The sequence below is a fragment of the Carlito syrichta genome, unplaced genomic scaffold, assembly GCF_000164805.1.
Source record: "Carlito syrichta isolate Samal-C Ts95f unplaced genomic scaffold, Tarsius_syrichta-2.0.1 Scaffold289028, whole genome shotgun sequence".
NCBI classification, from domain to species: domain Eukaryota; kingdom Metazoa; phylum Chordata; class Mammalia; order Primates; family Tarsiidae; genus Carlito; species Carlito syrichta.
This window is the reverse complement of record NW_007233124.1, coordinates 39,896-59,303: the sequence shown is the minus strand read 5'-3', so window position 1 is coordinate 59,303 and position 19,408 is coordinate 39,896. Positions and strand designations below refer to the sequence as shown.

At 51.9% G+C, this 19,408-nt stretch overlaps 1 protein-coding gene across 1 annotated transcript in view; it reads right to left on the bottom strand.

Moving 5' to 3' along the window:
• The window catches only part of LOC103256191 (rap guanine nucleotide exchange factor 1-like), a gene marked incomplete at its 5' end in the record, with an annotated part of 66,289 nt that overhangs the window by 10,338 nt on the left and 36,543 nt on the right, over window positions 1-19,408 (bottom strand). Inside the window, 4 exons of the mRNA XM_021710452.1 lie at window positions 169-257; window positions 2,070-2,162; window positions 3,321-3,578; window positions 17,988-18,146. Of these exons, the coding sequence (XP_021566127.1) occupies window positions 169-257; window positions 2,070-2,162; window positions 3,321-3,578; window positions 17,988-18,146 (599 nt within the window). The remainder of the gene's footprint in view (window positions 1-168; window positions 258-2,069; window positions 2,163-3,320; window positions 3,579-17,987; window positions 18,147-19,408) is intronic.

The following is a 19,408-nucleotide window of genomic DNA, read 5'->3' as shown; positions in this document are numbered from 1 at the left end:
GAGAGAGAGAGAGAGAGAGAGAGAGAGAGAGAGAGAGAGAGAGAGAAAGGAAGAACAAACGTGCAGCACTGGAGGCCCAGTGAGTTTGTGGCCTGGCTGGGGCCACCACAGCAGACTGCACTGAGTGGACATGTCATTACCGGGGGACTCTCTTGGTTCACTTCCTACCTCTCGCCGCCATCCCTGTTGTCCTTCCCAGGGGCACTGCTGGCTGCCGAGGGATCTCTGGCACGTCCATCTTTCCCAGTCGGTAATTCCTGAAAAGAGAAGCGAGTGTGGGGGTTTGGAGAAGTGGCCTGCCCTGGGACTGCTCAGTCTTCCCAGTCATCTTGTCTGCAAGGGGCTTTGGAGCGCACGTTCCTAGGGAGCAATCCAAGATGCAGACATGTGAAGGACGAATGCCGCTAACTGCAGGAAACCCAAGCCCTCTTGAGACCGGCGTCTTGCCTTTGGAGAGTGGGAAAGGGCCTCTAGTCCTGACATCTGTCAGCTGCCGAAACAAATCTAGGCGAAGCCACCTCGACCATCTCCACCAAGAAAGAGGGCTGTTCCTAGTCATTCTACCAGAGCTTAGCTAGGCGCTGGCTAAGGGCTCTGCTTCCCTCATTTGACCTTGACAATGAGCTGATGCCACCAGACTCACTCCACATACAGAATCAGGCTAGATGTTCAGGGCCCTGCCCAAGACTACCCAGCTTGTGAGTGGCAGAGCCTGGATCTGAAGCCAGCACTGTGCGCCTCTAAAGCCTGTGTCCTTAACTGCTGGACCCTGCTGTCATGTGTATAACTCTGCTGACGAAAGTGAAAGGGAGCCTTCAGGGTTCAGCGTTCAACCAGGTGGAGTCCCCGAAGGCCCAGCTGCTCAGGCCACGGTGTCAACCCCCTCGGCGCCCCCAGAGACTTGCTTTCTCCTGGGCCCCTGGGTCCATCCTACTCAGGGACATGGCCCTGACATTCTTGCCTGCAGCTAAGACCACGACAGAGAACTGGGGTGGCACAAATACATGGACATCACCATGGAGAGTGCTTCAAGGCAAAGAGAAACCAGCCCTGAAAGCATCGTGGATAGAGGAAGAAAGCCATGGAAAGACAGCCCCACCTTTCCCTGGAAGGCAGACTCCATCACATGGAAGCTGAGCTGGCTGCGCCAGAGGCACAGGTCAGCAGAGGGGACAGCTGGGGAGGGGCAGGGTCAAACCCTACTGTAGTGGTGACCCCTCAGTGTTCCATGACTTGCTAATGCCAGGAGCAGGGCCTGCCTTGTATGAACATCAGGATCCTGCTGGAAGACCACCTTGACAGGAGCGACCAAGATCCTAATGGGTGGGGCCCTCCCCTCAGAGTTGATCTTGGGAGCCTTTTGGGTCCTCGCGGCCTTCCCTGAGGAACTTGTCCTGTTCAGGCTTCTGGGAGAGGTATTTTTAAAGCTTTTGAATTTGCTTGTTTTTGCCGAAGCAAAACTTGGAAAGCTGATTGCTCAACTGAACTGCTGTACCTCGACTGTCAGGAGCTGGACAACAATGTGGCCAGGGTGACCATGTCGGGAAATTCCACTCACTCAGGAAGGAGGTGTGCACAGCCACGGCAGGGGCTACCTGCCAGGCTCACTCTGCTTCCTTGGGGGCAAGGAATGGTGGAGCATGCTAGGGGAAAGAGACAGGGGCCTGAAAGGCCAGGCTGGTAGAGTCCCTCCCTCCGGGTGAGGGATGGAAGATGGAGCTCAATGCTAGAAGAGATAGAAGTCCCAAAGACAGCAACTGGATATGCAGCCAGGGCCCGCATGCCACGCTGCTCCCGGAGACTCTAGAAGACCCGTTTGGCCAGACTGAGGAGTGCCATACACACTGAAGCAGGAGCAGAGGGAAGACCTCTGCCTGAAAGCCACAGCCTCTCCCATGGAGCAGAGCTCGCTATGCAAGCCCGCGGGGACTGGGGCTGCTGGTGACCAGGAGGGGCCTGGCCAGACAGAAGCAGGTGTGGGGCAAGCAGCCTCGGGAGGCCAGGCCAACCCCTGCCAGGCCAGGCCACATGCAGGAGCAGGAGTGCAGAGGCCACCCGAGGTTACTTACTCCTCGAGGGGGAGCCGGCTCCGTGCCGCTCTGGCTGGAGGAGTACAGATTGACGTATTCACCCTCCCCAGCCTCCTCGCTGGTGGTTCCACTCTGGGGGAGACAGGATGAGAGGAAAGACACGTGGGCCAGGCCCTTTGGCCAGCCCTCCCAGCTTAGGGGGGGCAGTCAGCTGGGGTGGCTCTGACCAGGAAACTACTTTCTTAAGACAGTGCCAGCCTGTGCTCTGTGTTCCCCAGGGTCAGAGGACAGAGCCCCCTTGGCCATCCCCTGCCTCTACGGTAGTGCTTCCTGCCGGGTCTTCTCCAAAGGGGTCCAGGACCGCTCAAAATGTCCTGGAAAGATGGCCCCACCATAGTGGGGACTGCAGGGGTAAGCCAGGCATGGTAGGACACTATGGAGACAACTTTCTGTGCTGCAGAGCAACCTGTGAGGCAGCACTTCCAGGGTTTGGAGGAAACACTAGAAGCATCCGATGGGGCAGAAACCCAGGCCCCCACCCCTGGCTCCACATGTGACGGGACACACAACTGCTTGGAGCTCTGTCACTTCACAAAGGTATCTGTGCCTTTCTCTAAAGACAAAACCAAAGGTATCTGTGCCTTTCTCTAAAGACAAAACCAAACAGAAAGCAAGGAGTGTTTTCTTTCTTTTCTTTTTGAGTCAGAGTCTCACTCTGTTGTCCAGGCTGGAGGGCAGTGGCACCATCATGGCTTACTGTAGCCTCCACCTCCTGGGTTCTGCCATTCCTTCCATCTCAGCCTCCCAAGTAGCTGGGACTACAGACCCTTGTCACTAGGCCTGGCTAATTTGGTTTTTTTTTGTAGAGATGAGGTCTCACTGTGTTGCTTGCCTAGGCTGTTCTTGAACTCCCGGGCTCAAGCGATCCTCTCGCTTCAGCCTCCCAAAGTGCTGGAATTACAGGTGTGAGACAGCATATCCGGCCAAGTGTTTTCTACCTTATGCTTATGATAATTTCCTGTCTCCCAATGGTCACTAATCCATTTGTAGAAAATCAGATTCCTAGTCTGAGAAAACTGCATAAAAGATTCAATTTTGTTCTGCAGATGCGGGGCTGCCATGGTGCCACGTGACCTTCTGTAGCTGTTGGTCTCACCATGCTTCCAATGGGCACATGCTGAGGCAGCCTTCCTGCTAGTGAAGGGAGGATAGTGTCTTTCAGGAACAGTGACACTGCTTTCTAAAGAGTGTGCCACCCCATGTGCAGATGTGTGCATGCTGAGTTCTCACCGAGTCAGTGAAAGAGGTTTCAGAAGGAAGGCAGACAGTATTCCCATGAAAGCTGCTCTCCTGAGAAGATGAGAGAGGCCCGTCCACGGTGCTGGGAGGTGGGCTGGCCACGGTGGGCTCCGCTAAGTCGGAGCTCTGAGACTGGTAGACAGGTGGGAAATGTGGAGAGGAAGAGGAGGTAGGCGGAAGGAAAGGTGGAACGGAAGCTTGGTGGTGAGGCACGAAGTCCTGGGAGTAGGACCTAAACACAGACTTGTACTACAAAAGCAAGGTAGAAGACACAACAAAACGAGGATGTGGGAGGGAAAAAACAGACAAGAGAAAAAGCCATTAGATTCAAAGCAGCTGAGACAGGCTGTTCACAGCAACTCTAGCAGGGACCACTGATCATGTCAAGCCAGCCCCCCATCCTCTGGCCGCCGCACTCCCCCACACCCAGCGTGGCCTCCCTTGAGAAGGGCCTCGAGACTGGAGACTGACCAGCACTGTCCTCAGAGTTGTCTAAAGAGCAGGACGCGGAGCACAGCTCCCCATGCCCCAAAGGGGAGCAAATCCCATGCACTGCTCGAGTGGCCACATGCTCCACTGGAACAGAAAATCACACCGGCAGAGCCCAGTTACTGCCCTCCTGTCATTCGAGGAGCCTCATGGCTACCTTCGACATCAGTGTTGCATTTACTCATTCGGTATCCCTTCAGAGTCATACACCACAACCTTTTAACATTGGAATCCACCTCAAATCCCTTAGGAAGGGAAGGACACAAGTCTTAAGAATGGTTTAGAAAAGGCTGGGTGTGGTAGCTCATGCCTGGAATCCCAGCACTTTGTGAGGCTGAGGTGGGAGGATTGCTTGAGTTCAGGAGTTTGAGACCAGCCTGGGCAATACAGCGAGATCTCAAATCTACCATTAAAAAAAAAAAATAGCTGGGCATGGTGGCATGTGCCTATAATCCCAGATACTCAAGAGGCTAAGATGGGAGGATCGCCTGAACCTAGGAGGTCAAGGTCTTGGTAAGTGGTGATCATGCCACTGCACTCCAGCCTGAGCAACAGAGTGAGACCCTGACTCAAAAAGATTTTTAAAAAATGGTTAGAAAAATTGTGCTATTGGGCCCGGTGTGGTGACTCAAGCCTGTAATCCTAGCACTTTGGGAGCATGTTACTGCATCCAGCCTGGGCAACAGAGTGAGACTCCAACTCAAAAAAGAAAAATTGTGCTATCAAATGCTAAAAATTTCTATGCATTAGTTTCCCTTACTACTCAATCTTATTTCTTTCCTTCTTTTTTTAACAAATGAAGCGATCTTACAACACCTCCGATCCTACCTTGGAGCCACAAAGCTACACTCGCCCAAATTTGGATCCGAGAGAAAAGTCTGATCCCACACAGAAATGACAGCAGACGCCTATGGCTTCTTCCATCCAATGAGCACCCCCAAGCCAGGGCTCTCCTGCTAGAGGAGGGACAGAGGAGTTCTAGGATCACAGGTTAGCGGCCATCAGTTGAGAGCCTGACCATGTCATCGTGCCCTGCAAAGGCCTACCACCACACTGCTACTGTCCTGGGGAGCTGGGAGAACGTCGTTGGGGAGGCCATGTCCAGAGTTCTTGCAGGGCTCACTTGCCCACTACAGAGGCCAGGACTTGAGGAAAGCCAAACACAACACAAATGTGCATGTTGCTCATGCAAATGTTCTCTGCATTTGCCATGGTACAGGATTTTCAGAAGCCATGGAAATAAAGAAAAAGAGGAAGAATAAAATGAAGTTTCGAACTAACAGGAGGCCAAAGCTACTCACATCCTTAAGCAGTTTTGCAAAGCTATCCTCTAACCTGGACAAAGAGCTGCTACAACCCAAGGGACAAGACCACCCTCCTTGGTCCGCTGTGTGGATGGCTGCAGCTCCTCCCTGGCTGCAAAGACCAGAGTTTAAGGCTCCTCCTCCAACCTCATGAGACTGACCTCTCCTGCTCCTGTGAGCTCCAGTGGCTGCTGGTTGACATCAGACCCACCACGCCTATCTCAGGCTCTGATTTCTCACATGTTTATTTCCCCAGCTAACTCACAAACCCAAGGCCCACCCTTGACCTTGGTGAAATGAATCCCTGAAAGTGCCATACACATGGCCATCTAACACTGGACACTCAGGTACCTGCCACAAGTGACATTCCATTCATGTACTCCTTTCTAGAGGCTGGGGCCAAATGCCCTGCTCAGAAAACCTGGGCTTTTCTTAACCCCCTAACTGTAGGTACCCAAGACAGAGCGGCAGGCCGGAGTACTCAGCTACGCTGGCTGGCGGGGAATGAATGGCTTGACTTCCTGGGCTCTCCACTCCTTCGAGGATGCTTGCCTGGAGTGATGCTCTCGCAGGCTGGGCAGGTCCACAGGGAAGACAGCGAGGGGAGTGTGTGCGTTCGCATGGGGCTGGAGGCTGCTTTGAGAGCACCCCCACGTGACTGTTTCAGACAGTGGCTTTAGTCTTCTGCAGGAGCACAAATCTCAGAGGTGTTGATGCTCACTGCCAATGTCCTGGTGCTGCCACGACATTAGCTAACAGACAACTGTAGCCTTGCCTTCAAATCCACCTACCTGTTGCTACCTAGGCAAAGATTTGCGTTCCACACCACCTCTTTCTGGAATCTTGCCACCTTCTTCACTGATCCCCCACAAAAGCTCATCTGGTACCTGATTTATACGGACACAAATGGCTTTTGTGTGATCCCAAAATGTACCAAGTTTGAGAAGCATTCTTAACTGATCATACAGCGTGTTTAGCAGGATTTCTTTTTTTTGAGATAGGGTCTCACTCTGTCACCCAGGATGGAGGATAGTGCTGTGATCATGCTCACTGCAGTCTTGAACTCCTGGGCTCAAGTTATGCCTCAGCCTCCTAAATAGCTGGGACTATAAGTGTGTGTCACCACATCCAGCTAATTTTTTATTTTTTGTTGAGACAGGTTCTTGCTATGTTGCCCAGGCTGGTCTTGATCTCCTGGCCTCAAGCAATCCTGTCTCAGCCTCCCAGAGTGCTGGGATTACAGCCATGAGCCACAGCGCCTGGTCTTAACAGGTTCCAATCTTACAAACTCAGGGGGCGGACTCTATACCACAGTGCCTCTTCTGGGTAGCTGCTGAGTGTACATTCTTGAGTTACTAGACATGGGCTTGGCTCCTGTAGCGCCTCTATCTTTGTGACCTAGGGCAAGAGCTTCCGGCTTGCCATCTTTCCCACAGGGATGGAAGTGACAGCACTTACTGCACAGAGTTTCTGTGGGTGCTCGAGGTGTTGAGTACTGCACACAAGGCCTCAGCACAGGGCCGGAGGGGCGGGCTCTCAGCCAACGCCAGCCGTGCTCTCTGCCCTCCAAAACACCAATCCAGGAACACTCTAAACAACACAGTCACACATCGGATCCATATTTGCTGAGTCTATTATGTGCCTGAGATACTGCCTGACTCATACATAGCAGCATCCCAGCTTGGAGCGTGAAAGGGGTGAGAGACAGGCTTCACCCATGCTGTGGGTTCAGGTCCAGAGACTGGGGAAGGGGGCTTGGGGATGCCATCAGGTGTATGGACTGCTAAGGGGAGGGGGCAGCCACGGAGGAAACAGGAAGGAGAGCCGGCATCTCTTGGACAAAGGGGCCTGGCCCGCCCACCCTTCCCTCCCTCTGCAGGTCAGAGCTGGGCTCTGGTATTCAAGCTATGCGGTCATGCTGGGACAAGAGCCAAGCGTGAAAAGTATCTTCCAGGGGGCGGGGAGATGCAAGGGACCAAGATTTTTGTGCCCCTTGGGGCTCTGCAGATGTTGGAGCTGCATCAGAGCTCATGATCATGCCACTTTCCCCAAGTCCAGGCCTCTAATGATTCCCCAGAGCCATACTGTCAGCCCTTTAAGGGCATACGTCCCCAATAGGGGCAGGGAGACAGGCAGGCTGGGCCATGCCACAGAAACGCCGCCTCGCCACAGCCTGGGGTTTATTTTAGGATCTGGCTGGTGCGGGGCTCTGCTTCTGACGAGCTGCTGCTCTCCGCGCACCAGAAACTTTTATTTATAGCCTGCATTAGACTGTTTGGGCTGAGCATTTCAGAACATGAAGGGCTGCCTGTCTGAGACCTGCAAACTTCTGTAGAAGACCCAGGGATGCCAGCGCAAGTGGGCTGTTAGGAGAGGGGTGTCTGGCCTCCCATGTCAGCCCTGGTCAATCAGTCAAAATGCCAGGACTCTGTCATGAGAATGAGAAAGAAGACAACTTCCTGCAGGGCAGATGGGGTGTTAAGGGTTTTGCATGGATCATCTGAGTCTCCACCAAGTGCCCTTATGATCCTTCTTGTAACGATGAAGACAGGCTGGGATGGTTGACCGCGTAATAAGAGGGTGTAGGACTGGCCTGTGTCACACTTGGGCCGTGTGCTCTGAAGTACTGAGGCATACTCTGGGCATGTGGCAGGTCCTCCCCATGCCAACCCACAGCTCTCAGGATACAGCAGCCTCCTCAGCAGAGTGTTTTGTGGTGCCGGGCATGCCGTGAACAGCGAGCGGAGGCTCAACGTATAAGCTGGGATGCAGAAAGCAGGCATGGACCAGAGCATCTTAGGGCAGGAAGAAAAAGATGGAATCGGTAATGGCTCGACTGGAAACACACACCTGACGGGACCACTGAGTCTTTGGAGTCTAGACGACCTTATGTGTTGGCTTGTGATCAATTCATTAAAGGGCAAAGCTACCTGAAGCTGGTTAGGCCCTGAAAATAGGAGATCTTTTTTTTTTTTTGAGTCAGAGTCTCACACTGTCACCCAGGCAGGAATGTAGTGGCACACTCCTGGCTCACTGCAGCCTCGACCTCCTGGACTCAGGCATTCTCTCATCTCAGTCTCCCAAGTAGCTAGGACTACAGGTGGATACTACCACACCCAGCTAATTTTTTGTAGAGATAAGGCCTCATTATGTTGCCCAGGCTGGTTTTGAACTCCTGGCAATTCTCCTGCCTCAGTCTCCCAGAGCGCAGGGATTAGGACCACTGCACTTGGCCAGCTTTACTGGATTTGCTATAGCAGCTTGCCTACCCTGTCTAATGCAAAGTACAACTTTCTTTTTTTTTTTTTTGAGTCAGAGTCTCACTCTGTCATACAGGCTAGAGTGCAGTGGCACAAACATGGCTACTTCAGGCAATCCTTCTGTCTCAGTCTTCCAAGTAGCTGGAACTACAGGTATGCACCACTACACCAGGTTAATATTTTGATTTATTGTAGACATGAGGTCTCATCAAGTTGCCCAGGTTGGTCTCAAAACCCTGGGCTCAGGCAATCCTCTTGCTTCTGCCTCCCCAAGTGCTGGGATTACAGGCGTGAGCCACCATGCCTGGCTTGGAAGCAAATCTTTACACGAGCAATTCTGAGTCCTCAATATACAGCCTATCTACTTAATCTCTCCGAGGACCAGGATCCCAGGTGCAGGGAAGGCAGTCTGCACATCAGGAGCTGAGAGCTGAACTCACAGGTGGAGGGGAGTTGATGGGAATGGTTGCTTCACGGTGACTTGAGCTCCAAGCCTTGGAGAACTGTCAGCTCTACCAATGACAGGGAAACATGATCATGTCAATCAATGGACTCACTGTCAGGGTGATGTACTTGGGGAGGAGGGAAGTTGCCAGAAATTGGTCATTACTGCAAAATCTTGGCTCCAGCAAGGCTTATGATTTCAGAATCTTGGGATGCTACTTAGCAAAATAGATAAGGTATTGGACAGCTGGTTTAGGGACTTAAATTTTTATCCTGCATTTGTGAGAAAACACACTCAAGAGAAGTTGCTTTGCTGGTGTGGTCTGGGCATCTCTCTCCAGCAGAGAATCACTGGGAACCACAGCTCAACACTGGTGCTGGCCTCAGCACATGTCCCTCAACCAGGGCTAGGAGCGTCACAGTGTGGGCCTCACTTATCCATTTTGGAAAGAAGTCAAGCTTGACACCCACACAGTTGCCTGGGGAGCTTGTATCATTTGGTTCTTATGTAGACATGCTACAATCCCTCCTGAGACACTAGGTAACATTCCTCGTTACTCTACTTGGCAACTGGAAGGGAGACACCTGGCTTTGTCTTTTCTCTCCTTACTGGTCCCAGTTAACTGCTGGTTTACAAAAGCCGTCCTTTGGGTGGCTCCTCCTTAGGCCTAGAGGCAGCACCCCTTCTCGGATGCTCTTGTGTTAATTTAGAGCAATACCTACATTTCACGTGATGACAAAAGATGAGAGCCAAGGCCAATGCCACAAACACCTGAACCTGAGATCTGCCACAGAGGCCACAGTGTCTTTGTTCCTGGCAAGGAAGCACGCCTGTGGGTCATAGTGTGAATGAGGAGATGGCACTGATCTCATCAGAGAAAGGCAACATTGGCATTGTGTCGAGACCAAAAAATATCCTCTCTTTTTTTGAGTTATCTTTAAAAATCACTTGAAAATTCTAAGAACTAAGGATGTTGAAGAACAAAATGTTTTGCTTGGGAGGATTTTAGGCAGTAAGATGGGTGAGTGCAAAAGTTATTAAGTTCCTTCTTATGTGACATATTTCTACAACCTGAATTCCAAGACCTTTCTTGAAAACCCTACATTTTGGCCAATGGCTTTGTGTCTAATTATGCTCTTGCAAAAAACTGCAAAACACATTAGGATGCTTTCTAGGTCTGCCAAGTATTGATCTGAATAGCACCAATTCTTGATGGAAGTACTTAGTGCAGACTGAAAAAGGATTCAAATTCAGTGCTGGAAATCTGATGGGACTATTTTTACTCAGTTTGGATTTCAACAGCACGACACAGGCTCTAATGTATACTTACTCTTAGAACTTTATTTGGAGCCTGTAGCTATGCCATGTAATGTGTCACAACACGAAGGACAGATACACGCTGCTCGACGTCCAGCCTATGGACCTTCCTTTCGATCTCGCCTGGCCTTAGCGTTTATTTGGCATTAAGCAGTTCAACAAAGTTAACCCGCCACTGTACGTTTCTTGATGGGGATCTAGATTCCAATCTTGGTTCTAGTTTAAGAATGAAGGACGACTTAGTGTCTTTCTGCTGGCTCCTTCATCTCTAGAACTGTGGTAAGCCATTACCATAAGTCATAAGGAAGGAGACAGCAACTTGACATGGCAGCAAAGGAACAGTGACTGTGTGCAGAACTGTGTCCTTAGGGGGTGCATGTCACCACATGACCTTCATGAGAACCCCAGGTTCTCTTGGTACCTGACATGGATGGAGCTGGAAGTACAGCTGCAGCAAGGTGCGACAGTGACAAGATTCAGAAAGTCTAGAAGGGGTACAAACAGCTGAGTCAGAGTGGTTGCTTCTAAAAGCCCCCAAGACAAGGCACTCTAAGCTCTGTTCCTGCTGTCAGGGCCCTGTTCAGTCCTGCCTCCTGGCATGGGCACGCCCTGTGTTATCCACAGCAGGGTAAGACAGGCTCACTCCTGGGCTCAGGTGGTACCCGTTTCCTCCAGAGCTGGGGCTTTCTCCAAATGTGGCTCCAAATGCGGCTCCTTGAGAGGTGTGAAGACCTGAAAGGGGCACTGGCTCCTTCCACCAGTCTGGACTTGAGCAGACTGCTGGGTCAGTGCAGCATGCAGGGTCTTTTGCGAAGGGCGGGAAGCACAGCCCTGACACACTGCAGGGGCCAAGCTGTGTTTCAAAGGCTCTGCAGACAGGAACCACCTACGAAACTCAAGCCAGACGTGGTAACCACAGCCTCTTGGGTCAGCAGAGAAGGAAAATGTGGACGAAAACAGGTCCTCAGCCAGAGCCTGCAACCGATGTGTCTGTTTCACGAGAGTGAGAGGCTGGCATGTGACAAGTCAGCATTAGACTGCTCTTGAAATGTTGGGGGTGGAGGGAGAGGCCTCCCTGGTCACTGATCACTACCTCTGGGTGACTCAGGATCCTCCTGGCCCATTTGGTGCTGCAGAGCAACTGCCACTTGCTAGCTGGGTGCTAAGCTACATGCCAAGGCTGCAAATGTGTCAAAGCCCAGTCCCTATCCTCAGAGGACTCAAACTTAAGGAGAAGCACTGAGTGGTGCAAAGGAAAGGGAAGGCAGCAACTCACCCAGTGTGATAACAAACTTGGTGGCAATGCCCCCTCTCTGTGAAACGCTGGCTGCGTACCACACATCCTTTACATACCTGCTTCCTCTCCTGCTCACAATCTCATGCTCCCATGCACAGATGAGGAAGGGGAGACCATGGCTGGGCTTGGTAATCCCAGGACTCTGGGAGGCCGAGGCGAGTAGATTGCCTGAGCCCACAGGTTCGAGACCAGGCAACTTGGCAAGATCTCGTCTCTACAATAAATCAAAAATTAGCCGGGCATGGTAGTATGTGCCTGTAGTTTTGGCTACTTGGAAGGCTGAGGCAGAAGAATCACTGGACCCCAGCAGGTTGAGGCTGCGGTGGCCAGGAGTGTGCCACTGCACTCCAGCCTGGGCAACAGAGTCAGACTTCAACTCAAAAAAAAAAGAGGAAGAGGAGGCCAGTGGGTTGGAGTGGAGTAAGCAGGTTCACACAGTGAGTAAAGAGAAGAGAGAGGTCATGATGGAGAAGGAGAAGGGGGGAGAGGGGAAACAAGGATTCGTGGGAGCAATGAGGAATCTGTGCAAGGAGAGCCACGGAGGGTGTACAGGGGACAGGTCCACGGCCAGGGGGTGGAGGGTGAAGGGAGAGGCAGTTACAAGGGCCTCTGAAGAGCTAGGGAAATGCTGGCCCTGGTTCTGCAGGAAGAAGGCAACACTTTGGGGTTGGGTGGGAGGACATCTGCATGCAAAAGCAGGAAGGCCAGTAAGGAGGCCACAGTGGCTGTCAGGAGAGACCGGGGGTGGGGGTGGAGTGGGGGGAAGGGATGATAGGGCAGGTCGGAGAGACGTGGGCTTGCTGGAGGCTAGCGGCCTGTGAGTATCAGCAGGACATGGGACTGTGCATATGCATGTACGTGGTGTTACACAAGGCGGGGATGACAGAAGCATTCACAGAATAGCAGGGATGGGGGAGGAGGGACGGGACAGGGCAGAGGGGCCCTGATTCCTGACCTCAGGGATTCAAAGTCTGGCGAGGAGAGAAGCCTGCACAGGAGTCGTTAGAGACCAACGGAAAGCAAGACTGGGACTTGGAGACCGAGCTGTGCTGCTAAACCCCCAAGAACGGGGGAGTCAAGGAGTCCATGATTTGAGATCTAAAGCACCATGTAATGTAAGAGCGGCCCCAGGCCCAGGAGGAGCATGCGCCAGTGAGATGGCTTCCCCACATAAGGGACACAGAGAGTTCGCCCTTCACTTGAAGAGGAGTGCTCCACGCTGACATCACAAGGCAACCGCTCTGAGGACAGTCAGACCAGCCTGTGTTCTGAGAAACACCTCCCCTGGTCCTGGGTTCTGCCCATGTACACGTCCCCTCCACACTCCCCCCACTGCAAGTGTGACTCGGCCCTGACCAGGACAGGAAGCCGATGAAGATGACACTGGGGAGGAACAAGGGACAAAGGCGAAGACAGCAGGAACTAATTTTTTCCAACAGGCAGACAGACACCTCGGGGCATGCGCAACCAAGAGCCCGTGTGATTGTCTTCCGCCTCCCTCACATGGGCCACTCCCTTTTCCCTCCTACACCTTCCCCGTTGCTGTTTGGCCTACAGGCTGGTCACCATGTCTATGGCATTTGTGCCCACAGTCACTGTGCCCAGGGTCTCTGTGACGGCTGCTGGGTCGATCTGCCAGGATGGTTTGTGGCCAGGAGACTGGGGCAAGCGAGGGAGAAAAAGAGCAAGTGAGAGAGAAGCAGATGCACGGGTGGGGCTGGAGGCCTGCCATATGACTCGAGGAGGTGGGTGGGCCCTGGTTGCTGCACGGGGAGGGGCATGGGCACCAGGCGCCTGCAGGAAGCTCAGGCCTTCTGTTAAGATCATATGTGCTGATGCACAGAAACCTGGGTCCAACATCGCAGAAAATGATGATTTTGCCCAGAATGGTATGTCAGTTGCTCTGCAGACCCTTAAAAAAGGGGGAAGGGGGCCCAGGCTCGGTGGCTCAGCCTATAATCCCAGCACTTTGGGAGGCCGAGGCGAGTGGATTGCGTGAGCCTGCATCTCTACAATAAATAAAAAATTAGTCAAGCATGATAGTGCAGGACTATAGTTCTGGCTACTTAGAAGGCTGAGGCGGAAGGATTGCCAGAGCCCAGAAGGTTGATGACGTTGGGGTGGCTGTGAGTGTGCCACTGCACCCCAGTCTGGGCGACAGAGTAAGACTCCAACTTAAAAAAAAAAAAAAGGAAGTCCCTAAGATGATATATATACACTTGACTTTCTTAGCCTGAAGATTTTTTTTTGAAGATTAAAAAAAAAACAAAAACAAAACAAATGACAATAACTGGGCACGGTTTCTCACACCTGTAATCCCAGCACTTTGAGTGGTAAAGGAAAGAGGACTGCCTGAGCTCAGGGATTCGAGACCAGCCTGGGCAACTAGGCAAGACCTCATCTCTATAATAAATTAAAAAATTAGCTGGGCATGGTAGCACATCCCTGTAGTTCCAGCTACTTGGAAGGCTGCGATGGAAGGATCACCTGAACCCAGCAGATCAAGGCTGCAGTAGCCATGATCATGCCACTGCACTCTACCCTGGACAACAGAGTGAGGCTTTGACTCAAAACAAACAAACAAGCAAAAACAAAAACAAACGATAGTTATTATAGACACTTCAATACAACTTCTACTGACAACTTGGGTCTGCAAGTAGTTTTACGTATCCAGACTCATTCTGGAAGCCAAGATGGCGAAGAAGTATTTCAACAGATTTCTAGCATCCAAAGAGACCTCTTGGTGACAGTTAGTACTCATAGCTTACAGTTAGCAAGGAAAGAATATACAAGAAAATAGTTTGGTGAATGGAGGAAGGGGGCTGTTTTTAATGCCAACACTAACAGGCACAGGCAACCCTAATGGTCACTGAGATTCTCCATGCTCTCTTGGTCTAGGGCAAAGTAAACAGGAGCAACCCTAAAGCTTTTAAGATGTGTACTACTGGCATCCAGAAGCAGAGGAAATGCGAGCCAGAGAAAGGATAGGCACAGGACAGGGCTGTGGGAATCTGGCATGGAGGGTGGGAGGGCTGGGGCGCCATGAGAATCTGGCAGGCAGCCCAGGGCGCACAAGAGCCCAGCATGCAACTGAGGGAGCATCCGGGGACAGGAAGAGGCCCCAGCACCACATCAGAAAGCTCGGGCAGCCTCGTTGTCTCCAGGAGGGATGGTGAGGCCAGCACTCAGATCCTGAATAGGGTCCCTACACAGCAGGCCCTGCAAGGCCTGGCAGAATCAGGACCACAGCACTGGCCTCCCAGGCCCAACGAAGGTTGCACCCGCCTCTCCACATCCTTCCTGCCTCAGTCACTCATTCATTTTCTCCAATGCTTTTTTTTTTCATCAAGCTGGTCTGAATACCCTACGTGTCTGGGTATGGATATCTGCCTGTGTTCAAGTCTCCTAGGATTATGGCACAAGTCAGGAAAGAAAGGGGGTTCTGTGGACCAGGAGCTAACACTTCCCTTGAACAGGGAGCCAAGTAGATGAACTGAAGCCAGAGAGGATGGGAGGGTGGGGCAGTGTGCCCAAGAACAGGGGGAGGGTCTGCCTGGAGACAGACTTGCAGGCTGTGCTTAGGAGGGAGGAGCCTACAGGCATGGGGACTGGCTTTTCCTGACAGGGGGTCCTGGGGGAAAGAGGGAGGGCTGGCAACTGCTTCACGACCTCATTCCCTAAATGACCTCATTCCCTAAATGCCACATTCGAGATGGCTCTCTGGAATGGACGCCTCCTGGTCCCCACTCCTCAGGCAAGTCCCTCTGCAGGGAACATCTTGACTGGCTCTCCCTGCCTTTTAGCTTCCTGAGATCTTAACTGTCCTTCAAGCAACAGCAGAGCTCTGCACCTGCCCCCCCATGAAGCGTTGCCTGATAGTGTCCTCACTCCACTACCCACGAGGTCTCTTCTGACAAACTCTCGTGCCTCTGCTCACACCCGCCTCAACGTGAATCTCTTTCACGCTGTCTTAGTCTTCCTGCTGAACTGCAAGTTCTTCTTGGGGACTGGGCCATCTTCCTCACTCTTGCAACCTGATCCATACAAGTCGGTGTCTTGAGCTTGTTGAATTAAACTCACCTTGGGACCCAAGGGTAAACGAGAATACTTCTCAGCACCCACTTCCTTTCAATTGTGTGATACAGGTTCGTTGCTCTACAAATTCCCTTGGCCAGAGGTTATCAGAGGCTAGAAGCTTTTAGTAGCAGTAACAGGCCACTGTCCCAAAAGCCACGTGAGGTGTCTTCCGATCTGACAACTGCTGTATTTCTGAGTGGCCCTCCTTTGGAATTCCATTCTGGGCCCAGGAACACTGGGATGGGGAAATTCGGGAATGAAGGACTGCTCTGATGGTAATCCAAAGCCCTATCTCTGGGGCTCATCTTAGAACTTATCCAGAGACTATAAGAAGAATAGGTTGGCATGACACTAAACCACTTCTTGGGGTTTCAGCGTATCAGCTGTCAAGTGTTCCAAACATCTGGTTGCTACTGCCAGCTCCCAAGGCACTTTCCTTTTAATGAAATAAAGCACCTTATTGGCTCCTCCCCTTGGGTTCTTTGGTGGAGCCGGTGCTAAGAACACAGAACTTTAGACACAAGATGCCCTAAGACCCTCGTATGTCCCAGGGATAAAAGCTATGATGTATTCACACCCAGACTTAATTAAAATGCCCCCAAGCTTTCTTTAATTCTGCAGAAAACAGTCCAGTTCATTTATAGTCCTCTAACCTCTAACTGCTCCAAGAGGATATTGTAGAAACTCAGAGGGGGAAAAGAAAACAAACCCAAAAACCAACCATTCAAGAGCTAGGATTGTCTAAAAGCCAAGTTTTGCAGGATTTGTGAAAGGAGGTTTCCAGAGGTGCTCTGGGGAAACCCAGGGTGTCTGTGTGGCCACACAAGGAGAGGGGGTATCTGGCTTCCCAGTATGGCCAGGGTTGCTGAGGGCTCTAAAGAGACAAGCCCCAGCACCCGGTGGAAGAATACACTCCAAGGTGTTTATGACAGGCAGCACCGCCTTGCCCCTGGGCACTGCACAGCCAACACTGGGCACAGCTGGAAACCAGATAAAACCAAACCGGGAACTGAGCATGGATATGTCTTTAAAAGTCACCCAAGTCTACGCTCACCATTTACAGAGGGGGAAAGAAACCAAATAGGTTAAGTCGTTTGCCCAACTCTCGCATGAAGCATTCATATCCAGAACTCTCATTAGTAAGGTAATAAAAGAAAGAACAGGGGCAATATACTTTCAAAGCTTACTATGTACCTGGCCATTTCATACTGTCTTATCTCCTTCTCACAGTCACAAAATATGAAGCAAGTAAAAGTCTAATCCTGAAGGAGAGACACTGGGGCCCGGGGAGGAGGGAATCTCAACCAAGGCCACAATGACCTTCATTGGGACATGCAACTGTTGCAGCCTTCTTTCCCCTGCTGCTGAGAGCTTCATCTGAACAGGTTCAAGGGAGGTTCCTGGACAGTTGCAGAGTCCAGTGCAAAGCAGTGCCTCCTGCAGTGTCAGCACCTGATGTTTGAATAGTTAAGCTGTGTACAGAACCGCTGCAGCTCAAGTCCTTCCTGGGCCCAGTTCCCAGGCAAGGCAACTCAGGCGCAACTCTCATCAGGAGAAAATGTCTACCCCTGTTCCCTCATCTGGGCTGGCCTTGAAATCTGAAGGAGCAACCACAAGGGAAGGTATTTCTTGCCGCTTCTGAGTTCAGTCTCAAGGGGTCTCGCAGCCGCCACTTGTTTCCTGGAACCCTGCCAGCTGCCATGTGAACAAGCCCAGGCCAGGATGACAGAGGCGACTGGCCACGTGGGTCACAGTCAGTCTGCCCAACTGTCCCAGAGATGTCAGTGAGTGCAGCCAAAATCAGCCATGACTTGGGCAGGTCAGCACAACCATCCTGCTCCCTGTGTCCTCAGCAGTGACAAGTGGCTATTGTTTCAAGTCATTAATTTCTGCGGTGGTTTGTTACATAGCAAAAGCAAACTGACACAGTCCTCAAAGTCAAACTGTCATGCACTGCTGAAGTCTGCTCCCCTCAGCCTGGCTTCCTATGTGAGAAATATTACTTTTTATTTATTTTAAATTTATTATTTGTGAGGTGGGGGCTTACTATGTTGCCCAGGCTGAACTCAAACTGCTGGACTCAAGCACTCTTCCCAATTAGCTAGGTCTAAAGGGACATGCCATCACACCTGGCTATGTTCCTTTTAAAACCTAGATTAGAGAGCTGATCCAAGGTCCAGGAGTAGATTGGAATAAAAAGGCCAAGATGCCTCTGCCAGTACATGCCACAGTGGTGACACTCCACATGTGGCCACTCTCGTTTCCCCATGCCGACCCTGCCCCAGCCAGACACTTCCCAGAGGCCTGAAGGCCCCAGAGAACCAACTGTTCACAGCCTTCCCACAGATGTGCGGGGGCCTGCAGAAAGGCAGGGTCCGTGTGGGCACCAAAGTGCGTGTCTGGGGCGCAGGAGTCAAAGGAATGACCCATCCGCGGTTCCCCAGTAAAGAAGAGCAGGGAGTGACTCACCGAGGGCACGGGCAAGCTGCCGTGCCGGCTGAGAAAGGAGTTAGAGACAGACACACCGAGGCCCTGAGCGGCACTGCCGTCCTCGGGGGTGAAGGCCACTTTAGTTTGCTGGACACAGTAGGAGACAGAGGAGAAGGAAGAAGCAGCACAGGAGGCCTGCTGGACAGAAGGGATGAGGGAGGAGGCAGGGAAGGAGGAGAGAAGCAGAAAAAAGTCAGGCGTGTGCAGGGAGAGGCCAGGGGGCTGCTCCCTAATTCTCTCGGGGAGGTTCAGAGAAGGAGATCTTGGCTCAGTTCAGGGACCAAAAACAGCTGCCAAAGACCACCTGGGCGAAGGGCACCCTCCTTGCCTTCCTTATATAAGCTAATCATACAAACTGTGCCCAGTGGAAGTGAGTCAGGCAGGAGGAGGACAAATGCCAAAGCTGCACAGACCTGGGCTGATGTTCCTCTGTATGGCATTCACAAGACATCAGAGCTCAGACTAGGGCGCAGGCTGCCTGGGTTTGGGTCTGGAGCCTGTCACTCAGTGCCTATTTGGCCTCAGGCAGTCCATAAAGATCTCTGTCCCTTAGGCTTTCCATCTGTCAAAAGGGGATAACATGGTGTCTCCCGTGTAGGGCTATGGGGTTACCTGGGATGACGTGTAAAGCACCTGGTACCGTGCCTCCCATGTGTATGTGGGTCACAGGCGTCATGACGATGACCATTTTTGAGTGTACGATATGGATAATCTGAACATGTGCATTTGAGAGGGCACAGCCAGCAGCTGGCCTTGCCGTCACAGGGATGCCTGGGCTTCAGCTGGAGTTGGGCTTGGTCTCAGGCCTTCTGTTGGTAGCTGTGGGCTTGGAGTCAATCTCTGGCTCTTTCAGCCTCATTCTCCTTACTGCGGGGATGCCCTGAGCTGTGAGATATAGAGCGGAGCATGTGAAAGCCCCGGTGTGCACCTGGGGAGGTGTTTAGAACAGGTGTCCCTAGCAGGCCTACTGGAGTAAGTTTACTGCTGCTCGCAGGCTCCATGTGACAGGCCACAGTGTCCCTGGAATAGGTTCTGTCTGTACATACTTGCTAGGGTCTGCTTCCACATGTTCAGAAGCCTACGGATTCCACAGAAGGGAGATGCCACCCCAGGGCAACAGAGGATGGCCCAAGGGCAACAGAGGGCACTGGCAGGAGGGGCTGAGAAAATGTCAGAGAAGACTCAGCGATGGTTTTTTTTTGGGGGGGGGGGGGGGGGGAAAGAAAATGATGGCAAAAGAAAGCCAGGGACTTCAGAAAGGAAAGAAGAATAACAGAATGGGTAAAAACAGGGCTAAATATAAAACAATATTATTCTCATGATCTTCTTGAATCGTACTTGATGAGTGAAGTGAAATTTTTATCCTCATATGAAATGTGGCTCGATGTTGAAGCAACATT